This window comes from Triticum urartu, chromosome 2 (genome assembly GCF_003073215.2).
Source record: "Triticum urartu cultivar G1812 chromosome 2, Tu2.1, whole genome shotgun sequence".
NCBI classification, from domain to species: domain Eukaryota; kingdom Viridiplantae; phylum Streptophyta; class Magnoliopsida; order Poales; family Poaceae; genus Triticum; species Triticum urartu.
Window position 1 is genome coordinate 375,727,507 of NC_053023.1, and position 17,864 is coordinate 375,745,370.

The window sequence follows — 17,864 nt, forward strand, 5'->3', positions numbered from 1 at the left end:
AATCAAATGACGTTTCAATTGCTAGAACGATTCAAGCCAATTTAAGCTAACTTTCATCCTTGTTAGTTTCTTCTGAAATATTCGTGTGCATTCTATAATTTTGACACCATCAAACAGACCGACAGCTCCAAACCTGGTTGTCATCCATGAACTTTATATCCCGCATTTCATGGTCTCAACCCATTCCAGAGTTCGAGCCTTACATTGCTTCTGCATAAGTCACAGGATTGTTTGCCCAACAATAATACATCAAGCAACCTCTTCAACCTTCGTGGTGCTAAACTGCTAATGCTTCTTCAACCACAGGCTTCCTGACTTGCTCCAGATCATTTGTCGAGTCGTCCCGGAGTGGCTTCTCTTGAATTTCTTCAGGTTGCACCGCCCTCCTACAGTCCTACTAACCTTGAGCACGAATTGAGAAATTCGTTCTATTAAGAAAGACACTGTTGCAAGCAACAAACACCCACAAAGATAATATAGCTAACTCCCACCTCATTAAAAAAATCACATTTGGGTTCGTGTTCTCCATAGCTTTAGCAATCATGCATATGGAACTATTAATAGAATTGCTTCGTTTTTTGGAGGCTTGTCGCTGCAGCTCCGTGGCGGTGATGAACGTGCCGTGAAATCCGTGGCACGCGCCCCGGCAGCTTTACAGTGGCCTCCGAGCGCAAGTCCCGGGCGTTGACAACCAGCAGCTCCGACGACGTGCCGTCGGCGCTACCGCGGCTCTCGTCGTGCACGAAGCAGAGCACGTACCCGTCGTCCTCCGCGCCGGAGCCATCCGCGTGCGGCACGAAGCAGGGCTCACCGCCGTACCGACCCTCGCCGTAGGTGAACTTCTCCACCGTGCCGGACTCGAGGTCCACCTTGGCGAAACCGGAAACCCTGGGCCACGGCTCAGAGATGGCGAGGTAGGCATACCGCGTCTTTCTCCCCAGGAGCTGCCGGTTCACCATGCCGGCCTCAAGGTTCACCTGGTCGGCCTCCCGCAGCACGGCGCGGCGGCGGGACGTACCAGTGCGCGGGTCGAGGCGTATCTCCGAGAGCACGCTTCGGAAGCTCTGCTCCTGGTCCGGTGACTCGTTGAACACGGCGTCCAGCGGTGTCATGCAGGACCCAATGACTACGATCTCACCGGTGGCCTCGTCCTCCCACGCGTTCCAGAGATGGAAGCAGAAGCAGCCGGGGACCTCCACCCACCGGAGCTCCGAAGCGTTGGCAGCGCGCTTAGGCAGCACGCCGAACCGCGCCGTCTTGTTCTTGTCGTACACCACCGGTGAGCCGCCTAGCACCATCTCTTGGAGCTTGAAAACGATCTGCTGGTCAGGGACGATGGCGTAGTTCTCGCTGACGGCGAAGTCGTGAATCATTGTTGGCTCGTCGACCGGGATATCGACGTCGTGGGATTTGTGCCCGTCGGCTGTGAAGTAGAAGTACTTGAGGTAAGGTTTCGAGACAACATTGTAGCTGAGCGCAAAAAGCTCGCCGGTGGCCGGGTCGAGCTTGGGGTGCGCGATCATGGCGCCATCGAGCTGCCCATTGAAGTCGTAGCGGCCGACCGTCTCAAGGTCGCCATCGGGGGTGACGCGAACGTGGTAGGGGAGGTCGTCCTCGGACATGGCGAGGAGGCGGCCGTCGTGGTACACCAGCCCAGCGTTGGCGACACCGATCCCTTGAGACGCGTCCACCACGCCGCAGATCGACCTTGCCCCGAAGAGCGCCAGCCGCGCCACGCCAGAATGGCCGTGGAGCTCGCCGATAGCCTTGGGGAAAATGGGGCGGCCAATCTCGCGCTCCTGCCGAAGCCTTGCCGTCTCCGTGAACCGGCACGCGTAGGACTCGGCACGGCCACCGCCTAGGCGTACGGCGTGGAGCATCCCGTCGCCGTCGAACAGGTGGTGGCCAGCGCGCGGCGCGTGGAGCGGGTTGGCGCCGTTGCGGACGTACACGCCTTCGAGGCACGCCGGGACGCGGCCTGACACGACAGGGAGGTCCTCCGCCCCGGCGGGTGGAAGCTCCCCCACCGGCGCGTAGTTACCGGAGATCTGCACGGCCGGATCCGCCGTTCGCGGCAGCGGGTGCTTGCGCTCGAGAATGCCGACGACTAGCCTGTCCTCCACCGCGTCCAACGCAGCGGCCACCATGCGCTGGAACGGGTTGGGCCACTTTTTCCGCGCGGGAGCCGCTCGCATTGGGCCCTTCCAAGTGACAACAGCAGAGCCATCCGCGTTCCTGCGGGGATCGTTAGGGTTGAACCTCGATGGTGGTGGCCGTGGCCTAACCTTAGCTGGTGGCCTGACGACGCTGCCGGGGGCAGCGGCCGGAGCAGTGATAGACGACGCCATTGCTAGTTGTGTCTCGAGCTAGATCGAGAATTGAGATGGTTTCTTGTCCTACGTTGTATGTACGGAGCTGCGAGTGACAAGCTCAAGCCGAGCTGAGGAGTGGGAGGGGAGGTGGGTTTGAGGAGCTTGGGTTCGGGGGCTGGCAGTGGAATTTATAGGAGGCGGAGGGAGTTGGCGGTGCAGTGGTCAAAACTCAAATGGAGGGAAGCCATCAGCCATGGGAGGGAGACGTGGCGGGATGTTCTAGAGAGCGAGCGCGATGGCCGTGGGAATGGGCCTATCCTCTGCTTCTTACGTTCCCCTCGTGTCAGTGCTGCACAGTGGAGCTGCCAGTGCCCGTCTTGTGGCCGCTTCAGCGGGATGCGCGGGAGTAGTAGCTGAACGTTCTGGAAGTAGAACTCCTTCCCATTCCAGAACTTCTCTATGATGCTTCTTATTCGTTGGTGAGGCGTGACCATGCGTGTGTATGCCACGAGCGGCGCTAACTTTAACTTCGGTTTTACGTCCTACGAGCACACTGCACGTCACATATCTTTATCTTTATCTAATAATAAAGTAAATAAGGTTTCTTTCGTCTATCATGATATTTTTTAAAAAAGTTCTTCTATTTCAGAAAATTCAACCCACAGTCTTGTTTTAAGTTAAAACGAATCATTATTTTCATATTTTACACAAAAGCCCCTGTCTTTGCTTGAAATCAACCCGCCGTCCGGATTTAAGTCACACCCGAACCGTTATTTTACATTTTTCGAAAAACCCCCGATGGTTTAGGTAATTCATCCGCATATCTATCCCTAATAATAAAGTACGGATTGACTCCATGGGTTCACCGTCACAATACGCTTTTTTCCATAATTTTACGCTTTCAGTTTAAATTTAAAACATATTCGAGGTGGTACTAAATTTTGTCTCTCCAATTGACTCGATTAACCGTTACGTTCTTGGTTGCTTAACTGGGCCGCGATCCAGTTGGGCCTTGCCTCGTCTCTCACCGTCGAATAAACGGTTCTCACTAATTTAACCCGCAGTTATTTTTCTTCGTCAACCCTCTGTGCATGTTTGGCTTTAGATCGAGCGGCGGCGCTCCCGAAGTCCCGATCCAATTGGGACATGTAGGACGACGGCGGCAGGGCTCCAGAAAGTAGGGAACGACGGGGAAGCGGCGGACGTCGCGGCGAGGCGGATCAGGTCAGGATCCAGCGCGGCGGCCGGCGCTCCATGGCCATGGCGCCTCGGTCTCGTGGGAAGAAGAGACGTGGGAGAGAGAGGATGTGAGATGGGGAGAAGAGAAGGCAGAGTAAGGACGGTGCGGATTCCGGCGGTGGCTCCGGTCGGCGGATCCAGGTATGTGTCCCGATTCCTCTCCTCCCCGTAAAAAACGTACTCTATGTCGCATCGTCGCTAACTGCTAAAGATGCCCTTCATAAGTTCATCCTGTGGCCAACAACAACCCCCAGATCGCGTGAGAGTTCAGTGGCATGGGCATGCTCTCCTCTAATTGATTTTGTATCAAAGATTTTGTTGTGGCGTGTGGGCAGCACCCATGAGTGTTGGAAGTACATGTTCTATATACATAACAATTTCTCTGGTGACTTACTCATTTAATGGTCAGATACAATTTTAGCAACAGTGAATAGCCGCCTGATAGTTTTGTTATCTGCTTCTGAATGTTCATAATGTGTAAAACGAATCAATTTTACTATGATTTTACTTGAGAAGTTGAATCTGCAAAGTCTTGAGAACATTGACTATATACTCCAACACTGCAGGCCAACTCTTGATGGATTTCCAATGTGCTGCTGGCCTCCGAATTTTTTTTGTCGTGTAGCCGCTCCCCATCTCAGCGTGTGCTATCCACAGAAGCCGGCTCCTCCACTCAGGCCCTCCTCTGCAACGCCGATGAGGACGCTACTTCGTCTGAACCGATCTTCACGACCACGTGTAGGTATACACATGTGCTCCCCTGCCACCCCTGCACTGATTTAAGGCGAAATCCAATTGGGAGTTATTGATAGGCACCAATGTATTCTTGGTTCAGTTCCCCTGTCTTGAATTACGTTGATCCTTTTGGTAAGATCAAACTGAACATGCTGAACATCACTTGCCCAAACAAGTTGAACCCTTGCTACATTATTGCCCAATTTTGTAAAATTGATCATAGCACTCCTGCTATCATGTCATGTTTGCTAATACTTATTGAGCCATAAAACAGTGTTTTCTGTTTATAAGCTAGCCCTTCTTATTATGTTTCAGAAGATCGATAGTACCTATTACATTACTACAGTACAGTGTAATATGAGAAACCGAGTTTTGGTTGCCAAGAAAATGTTTGTGCTAATTCCCACAAGAAATTTGTGTTTGAAGAATTATTACTTTATCAGGGAAATATCTTTTATATGGCCTCATGAAATCAGGAAATTGATTAAGCGGCATAGGAAATTGATTTAGCACTACCTCATTAAACATGAAGACTTATTCTTGATTTCGTGTTGATGTTTCAAATGGAATTTTTTTCATATGACATCAGGGATGTAGGATAATTGGGTGAACAAGCTTCCTGTGAAACATCCAGATCCCGGTGGCGGTGCCTCCGTTCAGCATCCCACGCGGCGACGTCCTCCGGTATAATGGCAAACACCGGCAGGGGAGAGAGCAGAGCGGGAGGGGTATTGGGTCCATACCATTGTGGGCATTGCCAGTGCCATGATTGTGGTTAATACCCACAGGAGATTCTATTCCTGTGAGCGGATTAAACAGAGTTGAGTAAACATCATCCATAGGAGATACATGTGCTAATTAAGTTTAGAAGAGAAAGTGGTTCTTTATTCTTGTAATTTTGGTGCAGATGTCATACAGGGGCAGAGAACAATGGTCTTCTGGGAATGCCTGTTAACTTTTTGGAGCTGCCAGGTAAATTTTGGTACGAATTTATGTTAGTTCTACCTTTCCATGATGTTTAATTGCTCGGTTCTTAAGGGTTTGTAAGAGGAGATGGATTTTGGACTACTCTATTTCGGATGCCACGGATTTGCAGATGAAAAAATAAAAGAGTGTGCATGGTGTTTTTTTTTCTTACAGAATATTTTTATATGCCATGTTCTATTTTGCTTCAGTTTTAGGACTATTTGGTCTGCTACAAAATCCATGTTTTCAACTGCAAAATTTTAGTTTTATTATTATCATATTTACTATTTTTCGGTAGTAATATATAACACGTCGCTGGTGAAAAGCCTACTGGAAAGATTAATTAGTCAATAATGTTGTCTTAAGAACAATAGTATTTGGCTCGAAGTATAGGCACTGTCAATTTTTTTTATGTTCACCACTGTTGCCATCTGCTCCTATTTGTTGGTTTTTCCTATGGCAGTTTGGAGCAAGTGATTGGCCTATAAACGAATTAATATTCAGGCTTGCTGAGAATTTTTTACTATGAGATAAGTAGATTATCATTTAACCCACAGCGAAGATAAAGTAGATTATGGTGACCGAGCTGAGCACACGCTGATTTAGTGCTTCGACCCTTCATGTTTATGATTCACTAATTCTGGTCCTTCCATTACTATTGAACTAAATTCAAAGTTGTTGCTATGTCAATTCGGTTGCCTGCTTGCCATAGTTTATCTCCCTATTTTGTGCCCTGTTGATTAGCTAATTGGTATGAGAAAGAAACATTATGCATCTACATGTATCTTATCTCTCTGAAGTCATAAAATTGTAGTGAGATGTAGTGCCCACGAAATTGGCATGTTTAAATATAAAATTGTTTCCTTTAATTGTTTCCTTTTAGCTTTGTGAAACGGACTTACAGTGCTTTATGTTTTTAGTCCTAGAGTTATACACGAGCGTTCATTTCGCATCCAGCGATGAATATCATTGTTAGATCAAAGGAGACTTTCTGAACAGAGGCGTTTTTCAGAAAAGCAAAAAGAAAATGACAGACAATCTATTCCAAGAAAAAAACTACTCTTCCATAAAAACAGATGAAGAACGCTAAGGTGGCTTCTTCACGTCTGAACTTCATGCTATGTATAAAGAACTAATCAGTTTAACCTTATTATCGATGTATATATTAAAATTAGATACAAAAAATGGTGCATAATGGGATAAAAAGCAGGTCGTGCCCTTTTCCGCCTGGTGCAACACACGGGCATTTGTACTAGTCATATTTAAGTCAAACAAATGCTTTTTAAAATCATCCATATCTTTTAAACCCTAACTCTGATTTGAACATGTTATGTATGAAATTTGATTAGAAAAATATGTAGAATATGAATATGAGATTATTTTTACATGTTATGTATTTTTTAATATTATTTTGGAATATATTTGAGTCAAACTAAATGATTTTCTAAATTATCTGTATCTTTTAAACCGTAACTTCGATTTTAACATATTATATATGACATTTTGTTAGAAAAATGTGTGGAATCTAAAGGCCTGTTCGGAATTCCACCAGCTCCACGAAATTCCAGGAGTTGTGGAGTCAGGAAATAGCTGCTCCACAGTTTTCAACTACAACTCCACCAACTCCGGGAGTGGAGTTGTGGAGTGGAGACTTTCCGAACAGGGCTTAAATATGATGTTAATTTTACCTGTTAAATATTTTTAAAATATTGTTATGGAAGCAAACTTATAATTTATAGCGTAAGATTCATTTTTTCATACCGACGGCGATCCAGATTGCAAATAAACACCCCACTATAACCATATAGGGAAAAGAAAATATCGATAACTACACATGCATACCTATGAAAAATGTCGCAGGGAAAAACAAAAGATTCTCATCGCGAGCGTGAGACGTGAGAGAGAGGGAGAGAGAGAGAGAGGGAGGGAGGGAGGGAATGAGGCCTTAGGATTAACCATATTCAACACATGTTTTTTGTTGTTTAGTGTGAACATCGAGGCCATCGCCGTCGAGGGTGAGAAGGAGGATAAGCGGCAACACCAATATGATGTCTCGCAAAAATAAAGGAGATGGACCTGTTGTGGTCTTGAGTGATGGTTGTTGAGTTAAGAGCGTGTGTTATGTTTTCTCTCCCGTTGCAACGCACGGGCTCTTTTGCAAGTATACAATCATACTCCGTTCGCAGCTCTGTAGCATCTGAGAGGACGGAGAATATATAGCTTGGTTTGTGAAAAATATAGGATAATCTAAATATTTCATTTTGCATTCTGCTGTAATTGATCTAACACTAATACAATATATTGCGGTACATGTTGATAAAGATTTAGAGTACAAGACAAATAGTACTTTCTCCGTCCCATAATATAAAAGCGTTTTTCAAGCTATGTTAATTTTAAAAACGCTATAATAAAAACACTCTTATATCGTGGGACAAAGTAATACTACATGTTAGACTATTCTATCTCTCTCTCCTTAATCCCTATCTTTAAATCGCATTAAATACTTTTAACACTTCGACGTGCACGTTGCTTTTTAGCACTCAGCAGAGAGATCCCATCGGACTCAAGGCGACGAAGGCAGGCAAAGGCATGTCCGTGGAGATTACAAGTGAAACATATGAACTCAAGTCATATCCATAAGCTCCATTTGAGATGCCATGCATCCATAATTGATAGGTAACAATGCCAAATGACTAACACAACATGAAATATTGATAAGAGGCATCAAATAGTACTATGGGCATCTCCAGCTGACCCTCAAATCAGACACCCCATCTGTCTCTCTAGTGGAAACCAGTCCACAAACAGTAATGCGGGAGCCGGCCATCCAACCCCGCCCCCTAAACTTTTGCCTCTTTTTTTTGAAGTCTACAAGCTCAAAATAAGTGTAGACAATTGCGTAATTTGTCCATAAATAACATTCAAATATCTCTAGTACAACAATAGTTCAATTGTAAATATTACATCTGAGATAACCGGATGTTCAACAAGTTTGATGAATTCATCGATTCCAAATTAAATGATAGTAGTCAAAACCGGCACAAGCCTTCCCACACATACTAGATAGTACCATTGAGTTTCATCCAATAATGTATGTGCGTAAATGGTCTGCCTTCGGTCCTGTAGTACATCTTGGCAGCATGTGTAACATGGCTAGAGACTGCGTCGGTATTTCCCCAAAGAGGAAGGGATGATGCAGCACATGTACAGTAAGTATTTCCCTCAGTTGTGAAACCAAAGTATCAATTCAGTAGGAGAACCAAGCAACACTATGTAAACGGTACCCGCACACAAAGAACAAATACTTGCAACTACACGCGTAAGAGGGGTTGTCAATCCCTACTCGGTAAAAGATAGATAAATTTGATAAGTTTGGATAAATGGATCTTGATAAAATGCAAAATAAAATAAGTAAAGAAAAAGTGCAGCAAGGTATTTTTGGGCTTTTGGAAATATAGATCTGAAAACAAACATGGCAAAAGATATATCGAAAAACAAATAAGACAAAAGATAGACCCGGGGGCCGTAGATTTCACTAATGGCTTCTCTCGAGAAAATAACACACGGTGGGTAAATAAATTACTGTTGGGCAATTGATAGAAGAACATATAATTATGACGATATCCAAGTCAATGATCATGAATATAGGCATTGCATCCAAGATTAGTAGACCGACTCCTGCCTGCATCTACTACTATTACTCCACACATCGATCGCTATCCAGCATGCATCTAGTGTATTAAGTTCATGGAGAAATGGAGTAATGCAATAAGAATGATGCATGATGTAGACAAGATCTATTCATGTAGGAATATACCCCATCTTTTTATCCTTAATAGCAACGATACATGCGTGCCTTGCTATCCCTTCTGTCACTGGGTGAGGAAACCGCAAGATCGAACTCATCACAAAGCGCCTCAGTCCATTACAAGAAAAATCAATCAAGTTGGTCTGCACTAAACCAAAGATTCGGAGAAGAAATACGAGGCTATCTTTACCTAATAATAAAGCAAATAGACTTTCTTTCGTCCGTCATGGTATTTTTCAGAAAAGTCCCCCTATTTCAGAGAAATCAACCCGCCGTCCGGATTTAAGTCACACCCAAACCGTTATTTTACATTTTTTGAAACCCCCCCTGATGTTTTAGGTAATTCATCCGCATATCATATTTAAGTCAAACAAATGCTTTTTAAAATCATCCATATCTTTTAAACCATAACTCCGATTTGAACATGTTATATATGAAATTTGATTAGAAAAATATGTAGAATAAGAATATGAGATTATTTTTACCTGTTAAGTATTTTTTAATATTATTTTGGAATATATTTGAGTCAAACCAAATGATTTTCTAAATTATCTGTATCTTTTAAACCGTAACTTCGATTTTAACATATTATATATGAAATTTTATTAGAAAAATGTGTGGAATCTAATATGATGTTAAGTTTACCTGTTAAATATTTTTAAAATATTGTCATGGAAGCAAACTTATAATTTGTAGCGCAAGATCCGTTTTTTTCATACCGACGGCGATCCAGGTTGCAAATAAATACCACACTATAACCATATAGGGAAAATAAAATATCGATAACTACACATGCATACCTCTGAAAAATGTCGCAGGGGAAAACAAAAGATTTCTCATCGCGAGCGTGAGACGTGAGAGAGAGAGAGAGGGAGGGAGGGAGGGAGTGAGGCCTTAGGATTAACCATATTCAACACACGTTTTTTGTTGTTTAGTGTGAACACCGAGACCATCGCCGGCGAGGGTGAGAAGGAGGATAAGCGGCAACACCAATATGATGTCTTGCAAAAATAAAGGAGATGGACCTATTGTGGTCTTGAGTGACGGTTGTTGAGTTAAGAGCGTGTGTTATATTTTCTCTCCCGTTGCAACGCACGGGCTCTTTTGCTAGTAAATAATCATGCATATAAGAGATCAAAGAAGATTCAAATAATATTCATGGATAAAAATCTAATCATACACACGAAATTCATCGGATCCCAACAAACACACCGCAAAAGTCATTACATCAAATAGATCTCCAAGAGACCATTGTATTGAGAAACAAAAAGAGAGAAGATGCCATCTAGCTACTGCCTACAGACCCGTAGTTCTATGGTGAATTACACACATGTGACGCCCCGAGACCGATGTGCCAGGTGTTCCCCAGTTATTCGTTGTTGTTGCCTTGTCATTCGCTTGCGTGTTGCATCTTGTCATGTCATCATGTGCATTGCATCATCATGTTTTCGAAACTTGCATCCGTCCGGGTTTCCCAGTTCCGTCCTTTGTCCGTTCTGAGTCCAGACACACTTGCACGCGCCCGCGGCATGTCCGAATTAGTATTTTATAAGTGGCTGGAAAATGTTCTCGGATTGGGTTGAAAGTTGGCGTGTGGTCTTATTATAGTGTAGATAGACCGCCCGTTAAGTTTCATCGCATTCGGAGTTCGTTTGATAGCTCAACCGTTAAACTATAGCGGCATTATAGCCGGGAACACGTCGCACGTTTTCGGTATCCGGAAACAGTCGCCGGGCCTCTCTCTCTTCTCTTCTCTCTTCTCTTCTCTCAGCTCGAGCTTTCTGCACAATCCGCTACCAACCCCCCAGGCCCCGAAACCCCATCCTTGCACAGTGCATCGGCCCCTCGCGCGCGTCCGAGAGTTGTCCTGAACCCAACCCGGACTGTCGCCACCGTTGGGTCCGGAACATCCCTAAACGTCTACAAAACATCTCCGTTTTATTTATTAGACTCCCTAGCCTATTTTTCCTGTCTGTCTGATTTTTATCGAAGGGACAAGATAGCCCCTAACCTATTCAACTCGCTATATATATTGGACTAACCCGAGACCGAATCCCTAATTTTTAGGGATCCTCCTAGCTGCCGCCGCCACCTACAGGCTCCTCCCTCCTCGGATCAGACGCCGCAGCCATCTATCAAATCCATCCATCCACAGCGCCACCCTCCTCCTCGTTTTCTCAACCAGGCCAACCACCTCCTCCCATCGTTTCAATCCATCAAGCATGGATCCCCCGCAGACATCCAGCGCGCCCACATGCTCCTTTCTCCCCGACGCCCTTGTCCCCGCCATGGTTTTGGAGCTTACATCGGTCGCTGATCCGAGCCACCCCGGGAACCGACACCGCTGGAGTCCCTCCTCACCTGCAAGAACCAGCACCACCACACCTCCCAGGCCGGACCCCGCCGCCCTACTCCTCCTTCCCTGGCCATCTCCTTCTCCTCCTTCCTCTAACCTCTCTCGATCTTCCTCTCTCTCTGTATTTCATCAGCTGCAGGTCGCCGCCGCCTTGGTCAACCCTCGCCGGAGCTCCGTCGATGCCCCGTTGGCCGGATCCGACCCAGAAACAGGCGAATCCATCCATCCCCGTCGAACCCTGGCATTCCCTGCACGCCTCCGCCCGCTGCCATCTTCTTCCCAAAGCATCGTCCCCGACCTCCTCGTCAGACCGGCTTCCCCATGAAGTCCCTCATGCGCGAGCTCGACTCCGGGTGCTCCTGAGCTCCTCTTCCTCCCGCTGGCATCCTCCGCGTCGTCCAAGTCCCCGCGCCATCATGGCCCCTGCAGCCCCCGTGCCCAATCCCCATCGCGCCGCGCCTGTCCAGACTTTGCTTCATGCAGAGGAGGACGATGCCCCGCTCGTACCCGTTGACCGCGCTGCGGCTGCGAGCGACCGCCAGTGGGCTTCCCAGATCCAGTCGGCCCAGTGCCTCCCTTGCCAGCCCCTCTCCTCACCGACTGGGCTTGGCCCATGGTGAGAACACCCCTGGCGCCCCACCCCTTTTTTCCTGTTGTTGGGCCAGCAGATCCGGTGCAGTATCTATTTTTTTAGGCTCTGTGAATTTAGCTATTATCCCAGGTTTTGCAGTTTTACAGAAAACCCCTTTCACAACATGCATATTATAACTCACAAACGGTGCATCATTTTATAACAAACTTTATATGAAAGATGCTTAGAATTTTGTGTAGTTTCATAATATGTCATTTCCATCCATGTTTAAAATTTTTAAAATACTGTTTGTGTAACTTTGTCCATATGCCATGCTAAAATGGTTTAATTCATAACTATATAACCGTAGCTCCGTTTTTAACAAACTGTATATGTAAATGGGGTAGAATTTTGCCTAGTTTAACATGGTGGCATCATCTTGCATGTTTAATAACTATAAAATATGGTTTAGGGCAGAACAGGACCAAACCTAATATATGCACATGGGGATTTACCGGAATTGTTGTTCGTTGTTTCCGGCCTCATTTAAACTTGACTAGATAGGTAGTTTTACTTTCCTTCACCCTCTTGCCATGTTTGACAACATTTAATATTGTTGGGTACATAAACAAGATCAAACTAAATAACTTGAATGTGGTGTTTCATCAATATGCAACCCGTTGCATATTGAGCCCCACTTAATTTGTAGGATTGTTTGTGCACTTTGCCATGCCATGCCTCATTAAACCGGACATGCATCATACTTGTTTGTGCATCGTGCCATGATTATGTGATGGTTGTTTACTATGTTGTTTGCTTCTTTCCGGTGTTGCTCCTTCGGGTTGGTTCAGATAACGTCGTGTTTGTGAGGAATCGTTCGACTACGTCCGTTTGTCTTCTTCAAGGACTCGTTCTTCTTCCTTGCGGGATTTCAGGCAAGATGACCATACCCTTGAAATCACTTCTATCTTTGCTTGCTAGTTGCTCGCTCTTTTGTTATGCCTATGCTGCGATACCTACCACTTGCTTATCATGTCTCCTATATTGTTGAACCAAGCCTCTAACCCACCTTGTCCTAGCAAACTGTTGTTTGGCTATGTAACGCTTTGCTCAGTCCCTCTTATAGCGTTGTTAGTTGCAGGTGAAGATTGAAGTTTGTTCCTTGTTGGAACATGGAGATGTTTTTCCTTATTGGAACATGTTTACTTGTTGGGATATCACAATATATCTTATTTAATTAATGCATCTATATACTAGGTAAAGGGTGGAAGGCTCGGCCTTATGCCTGGTGTTTTGTTCCACTCTTGCCGCCCTAGTTTCCGTCATATCGGTGTTATGTTCCCGGATTTTGCGTTCCTTACGCGGTTGGGTAATAATGGGAACCCCTTGACAGTTCGCCTTGAATAAAACTCCTCCAGCAATGCCCAACATTGGTTTTACCATTTGCCACCTAGCCTTTTTTCCCTTGGGTTTCGCGGACTCAAGGGTCATCATTATTTTAACCCCCTCGGGCCAGTGCTCCTCTGAGTGTTGGTCCACCTGTCAGCAGCCGGTGGCCACCAGGGGCAACTTTGGGCTGGCCTACCCGTACCTAAGACAATCTGAGTGTGCCCTGAGAAAGAGATATGTGCAGCTCCTATCAGGATTTGTCGGCACATTCGGGCGGTGTTGCTGGTTTTGTTTTAACTTGTCGAAGTGTCTTGTAGAACCGGGATACCGAGTTTGATCGGAACGTCTCGGGAGGAGGTCTATTCCTTCGTTGACCGTGAGAGCTTGTCATGGGCTAAGTTGGGACACCCCTGCAGGGATTTGAACTTTTGAAAGCCGTGCCCGCGGTTATGGGCAGATGGGAATTTGTTAATGTCCGGTTGTAGATAACCTGAAGTTGACCTTCATTAAAATGCATCAACCGTGTGTGTAACCGTGATGGTCTCTTTCCGGCGGAGTCCGGGAAGTGAACACGGTGTTGGAGTTATGTTTGGCGTAGGTTGTTCTAGGATCACTTCTTGATCATAGCTTATCGACCATGCTTTGCCTTCTCTTCTCGCTCTCATTTGCGTATGTTAGCCACCATATATGCTAGTCGCTTGCTGCAGCTCCACCTCATACCTTTACCTTACCCATAAGCTTAAATAGTCTTGATTACGAGGGTGCGAGATTGCCGAGTCCCCGTGGCTCACAAATACTTCCAAAACCAGCTTGCAGGTAGCGATGAGTCCTTGCAGATGACGCAACCAAGCTCAGGAGGAGCTCGTTGAAGATCTTGTCCTTTGTGTTGTTTCGTTCTAGTTGATCAGTAGTGGAGCCCAGTTGGGGTCGATCGGGGACCTTGTCGCATTTGGGGTTCTTCTTTTATTTTGGTTCCGTAGTCGGGCCTTGATTGTATTTGGATGTTGTAATGCTTTATTCATGTAATTGTGTGAAGTGGCGATTGTAAGCCAACTATGTATCTTTTTCCCTTATGTATTACATGGGTTGTGTGAAGATTACCTCACTTGCGACATTGCTTTCAATGCGGTTATGCCTCTAAGCCGTGCTTCGACACGTGGGAGATATAGCCGCATCGAGGGCGTTACAAGTTGGTAATCAGAGCCTTCCCCGACCTTAGGATCCCCCATTGTTTGATCGTTCTTAGCAGCCGTTGTTGAGTCTAGAAAAATGTTTTGAGTCATTTAGGAATTATATATCGGAGAGTTTAGGAATTCTTTTTACTTCCCAGTCTCCTCATCGCTCTGGTAAGGCATCCTGACGTAGAGTTTTGACTCTTCTCTTCTCAAATTTCACTAAAAAAATTTAGGATCACGCGGGTATTTTGGAATCGTTCTGATGGTTTTGTGACGAGAACATTGTTCTTGGTGCCTCCTGTCTTTAGGGGTTGTGGCAGTGTCCCGGGGAGTTGAGCTCCGAGGTGTTGTCGTCACAATTTTATCGTTGCAGTTCTGGAATACCTGAGTTTAGTACGCCGACATCGAAAATCTCTTTTATGCAGTTGTTGGTGAGATAACCTCGACGCCACCCAGTACTGGGGCGGGAGTTCGGGAGTATCGCCATAACTTGTATAACGGATGCTTTTCGAAGGTTGAGGTAGATGGTTTCCGAAGTTTTTCTCGGTTATGTGTTGAAGGATGGATACAGCTGGATGTAGGATTTGCTAGTTTTGGGTGAGATATTATGCTTCCCCTGTATCCCCAACACCTGATTGCATAACCGGAAAATTTCGGGAGTTTATAAGTGGGAATTCAAGTAGCTCTTAGGATATCTTTCCGACAGATGTATGATATGAAATTGGGGTTCGACGTCTAGTGGTCCGCCTACTCACGGTCGGTTTTACAGTGGTCTCGTTGTGTCTTAAAGAGTCCTTGGCTATGCCGACTCGGGGACGCTTCGTATGTCATGTGCACTGCCTTATACATGATGGTGCTGTACGATCGAGCCCGTGTAGGCCCCACCACGAAAACTTTGGACGAAATCTCTATCATATGTTTGCTCTGGCTTATTCTGCAAGCCAATCCTTTGTTTTTGTTTTGAGTTGTGGTATTCGAGTTGCTTCGAAGTCAAATGTTGATTCCATACCTTTCCTAAGCGGTGTTCTCATCTGAATATCAATCCTTCTTGATCATCGGGTTTGTCGTGTTTATCCTTTTCAACCGACGTGTCTCTCTTCAAGTGGATCTGATCACTTCAACATTCACAAGATCAATTGAGTTCTTCTCAACGGTGTTCATTTCATCCATCCCAAATTGTCTTTGTTTTCCCGCCCACCCACCCTTGTTTCATCAAGGACTCGGATTTTCTTAGTCAAGTATCCATCTTATTGGTTATGAAGTCTCTCCATTCTTCTCCATCAATGTTCTTATCCGGTGATTCTTAGGAAGATTCTAATGGAGCTTCAAGTTCGTCATTCTTCATTCTTTTCATCTTCGATGAATTCAATTCAAGCTTTTGGTGTTGATCATATCCTTTCCTCGTTTCAGAAGTTTTATCATACCGGTGCACCTCGTAATCATCCACTTCTCGCTATTCAATTGTTCCAGAGTGCTCAAGATGTCTCGAAGATTCGTGTTTACACTATGCTTTCATTCAAACTCTTTCGAGGATGTTATCTTTTTCAAGCCATTTAATTCAACCGGTGCTTTCTCTCTTAAATCATTTCAACGATCTTTTGAGTGGGCCCTAACCCACAGGTCTTTTTCCAGGATCTTACCTGACTCTTCCAATTCTCCCGGAGTAGTCTCAAATTCATTTCAAAGTTTGACGTAAGAATGATTTATCATCAGTCAAATGCTTTCTCCAAGATCTGTCAAATTCTTTTCATCATTGCCTCAACCTTTTCTATTTTTCATTCCGGAGTGCATCAACGATTCATGGTGGTGTTTCTCGTCGTCACTCTCAACATTTGAAGACCAAGAAGAGTTTCTCTTTAATCTTTCTCCATTCTCTTCAAAGATTCGTGATTCTAGCTGGCTGCCATCATCTCATAATTGTCTTCGGTTGTGAGAATTCTTTTCATCTATCCAGAGCAATTCAAGAGTCTTCTCAGTTTGATTATCCGGAGTCCATCAATTCAGGTTTATTCATTCTCAGCTTTCAGTTATCGTTCTCCTAATCTTACTAGTGCATCAATCAATTATCCTCTAACCAGTTCTTGATCTCTTCATTCGCATGTAACCAAATCCTCTCAAGCATCTTTCGCTCATTTGCTAATCCTTCCCGGTGTTTGTATATGTTTTATTCGTTCTTTTTCATTTCTTACGGTGGTTCTTCCAGATTACTCTTCCTTGTCAATTTATTCGTTGTCAATTCTACCAGTGGTTCATAGAAGACCTTCCCAAGTTGGCGGTATATCTATCTTAATCCTTTCTTCGAGAATAAGTAGTATGTCAAATCCGCTGCTTGTCATCAATTTAATTGGTGAAGGATACGCATAACATAATTCTTCTCCTTGTTTCACCCAAGTGATTAATTCCTTATCCCGGAGGCTCATCAAATTTTTTGATCTCATTTGTTTATCTTTATTTTCCTGGAGTTCCAAGTTCTCTCACTTATTTCATCGCGAAGATCCATCAAATCATTGCAAGGATTCACCTTGTGTTTTCGACCTCTCTTCCCTTCCGTTTGATCATTTCTTTTGTTACCGGAGTTCTTCATGAAGGTTCTTCATGATGGGTTCATCAAGGATTGAATTCCTTCTCGAAGTGTTCATCGACATTCTTTTCTAAGGAGCTCAAGCTTTCTTCATCTTGCAATCCGGAGTGCATTTCTTTCTACCATACCATTGGAGGTGGTTTTACATCATTCTTGATATTTGAGTTCATGATTCACGATTCATAGGTTGTTAACAATGAGGTATTTTAATCCATCAATCCCTTCGTTGGAATTATCTTGGGCTATATTTCACCTAAAACCGTCCCTAAGGATTGTTGCTAATTATGGTGCTTATAAATGGTCCAATTTCTTCATCTATCCTCCCGGTGAAATAAGTTTCTCATCTCCTTGTTGTTATCAATCCAATCTTTTGTTTCCGTTAGTGGCAGAATTTCACCTCAGTTTTGAGATGTTTTCCTTAAGCCCACATCAAGCTTACTCTTTTCGTTGTTGGTTTACCAACAACTCTGTTCTAGCATTTGTTGTAAGCGTGCTCTCTCAAGATCGTGTTTCCCTTAGTTCATTCCATTCCATTCTTACTTTTGTTCCGGAGGCTTTGTGATGTTGCTCTCTTCAACCCTTCTTCTTGTTCTTGTCAGGACCTTGTTCTTTTCGTGCTTATCCACTTAACCGGAGTGTGTGCCGCTGCTCAAGTTCTTTCAGTTCATCAAGCCTCGCATATCTTTCCAACCGGAGTGCTGTTCGAATTTGTTTCTTCCTTGTTCCTCTTTT

The 17,864-nt window shown here is 44.8% G+C and overlaps 1 protein-coding gene and 1 long non-coding RNA gene across 2 annotated transcripts; one reads left to right on the forward strand and one right to left on the reverse strand.

Annotated features, from left to right (window-relative positions):
• Window positions 1-397: 397 nt before the first annotated feature.
• On the reverse strand, window positions 398-2,348 carry LOC125536833 (9-cis-epoxycarotenoid dioxygenase NCED4, chloroplastic-like). Its single transcript, XM_048700110.1, is given in 2 exon segments — window positions 398-632; window positions 634-2,348. Coding segments are annotated over 2 exon segments (1,950 nt in total).
• Window positions 2,349-4,818: 2,470 nt separating this feature from the next.
• On the forward strand, window positions 4,819-5,662 carry LOC125537361. The gene is made up of 2 exons (XR_007295835.1): window positions 4,819-5,106; window positions 5,194-5,662. It is a non-coding gene; the product is annotated as an uncharacterized LOC125537361 (long non-coding RNA).
• Window positions 5,663-17,864: the final 12,202 nt, after the last annotated feature.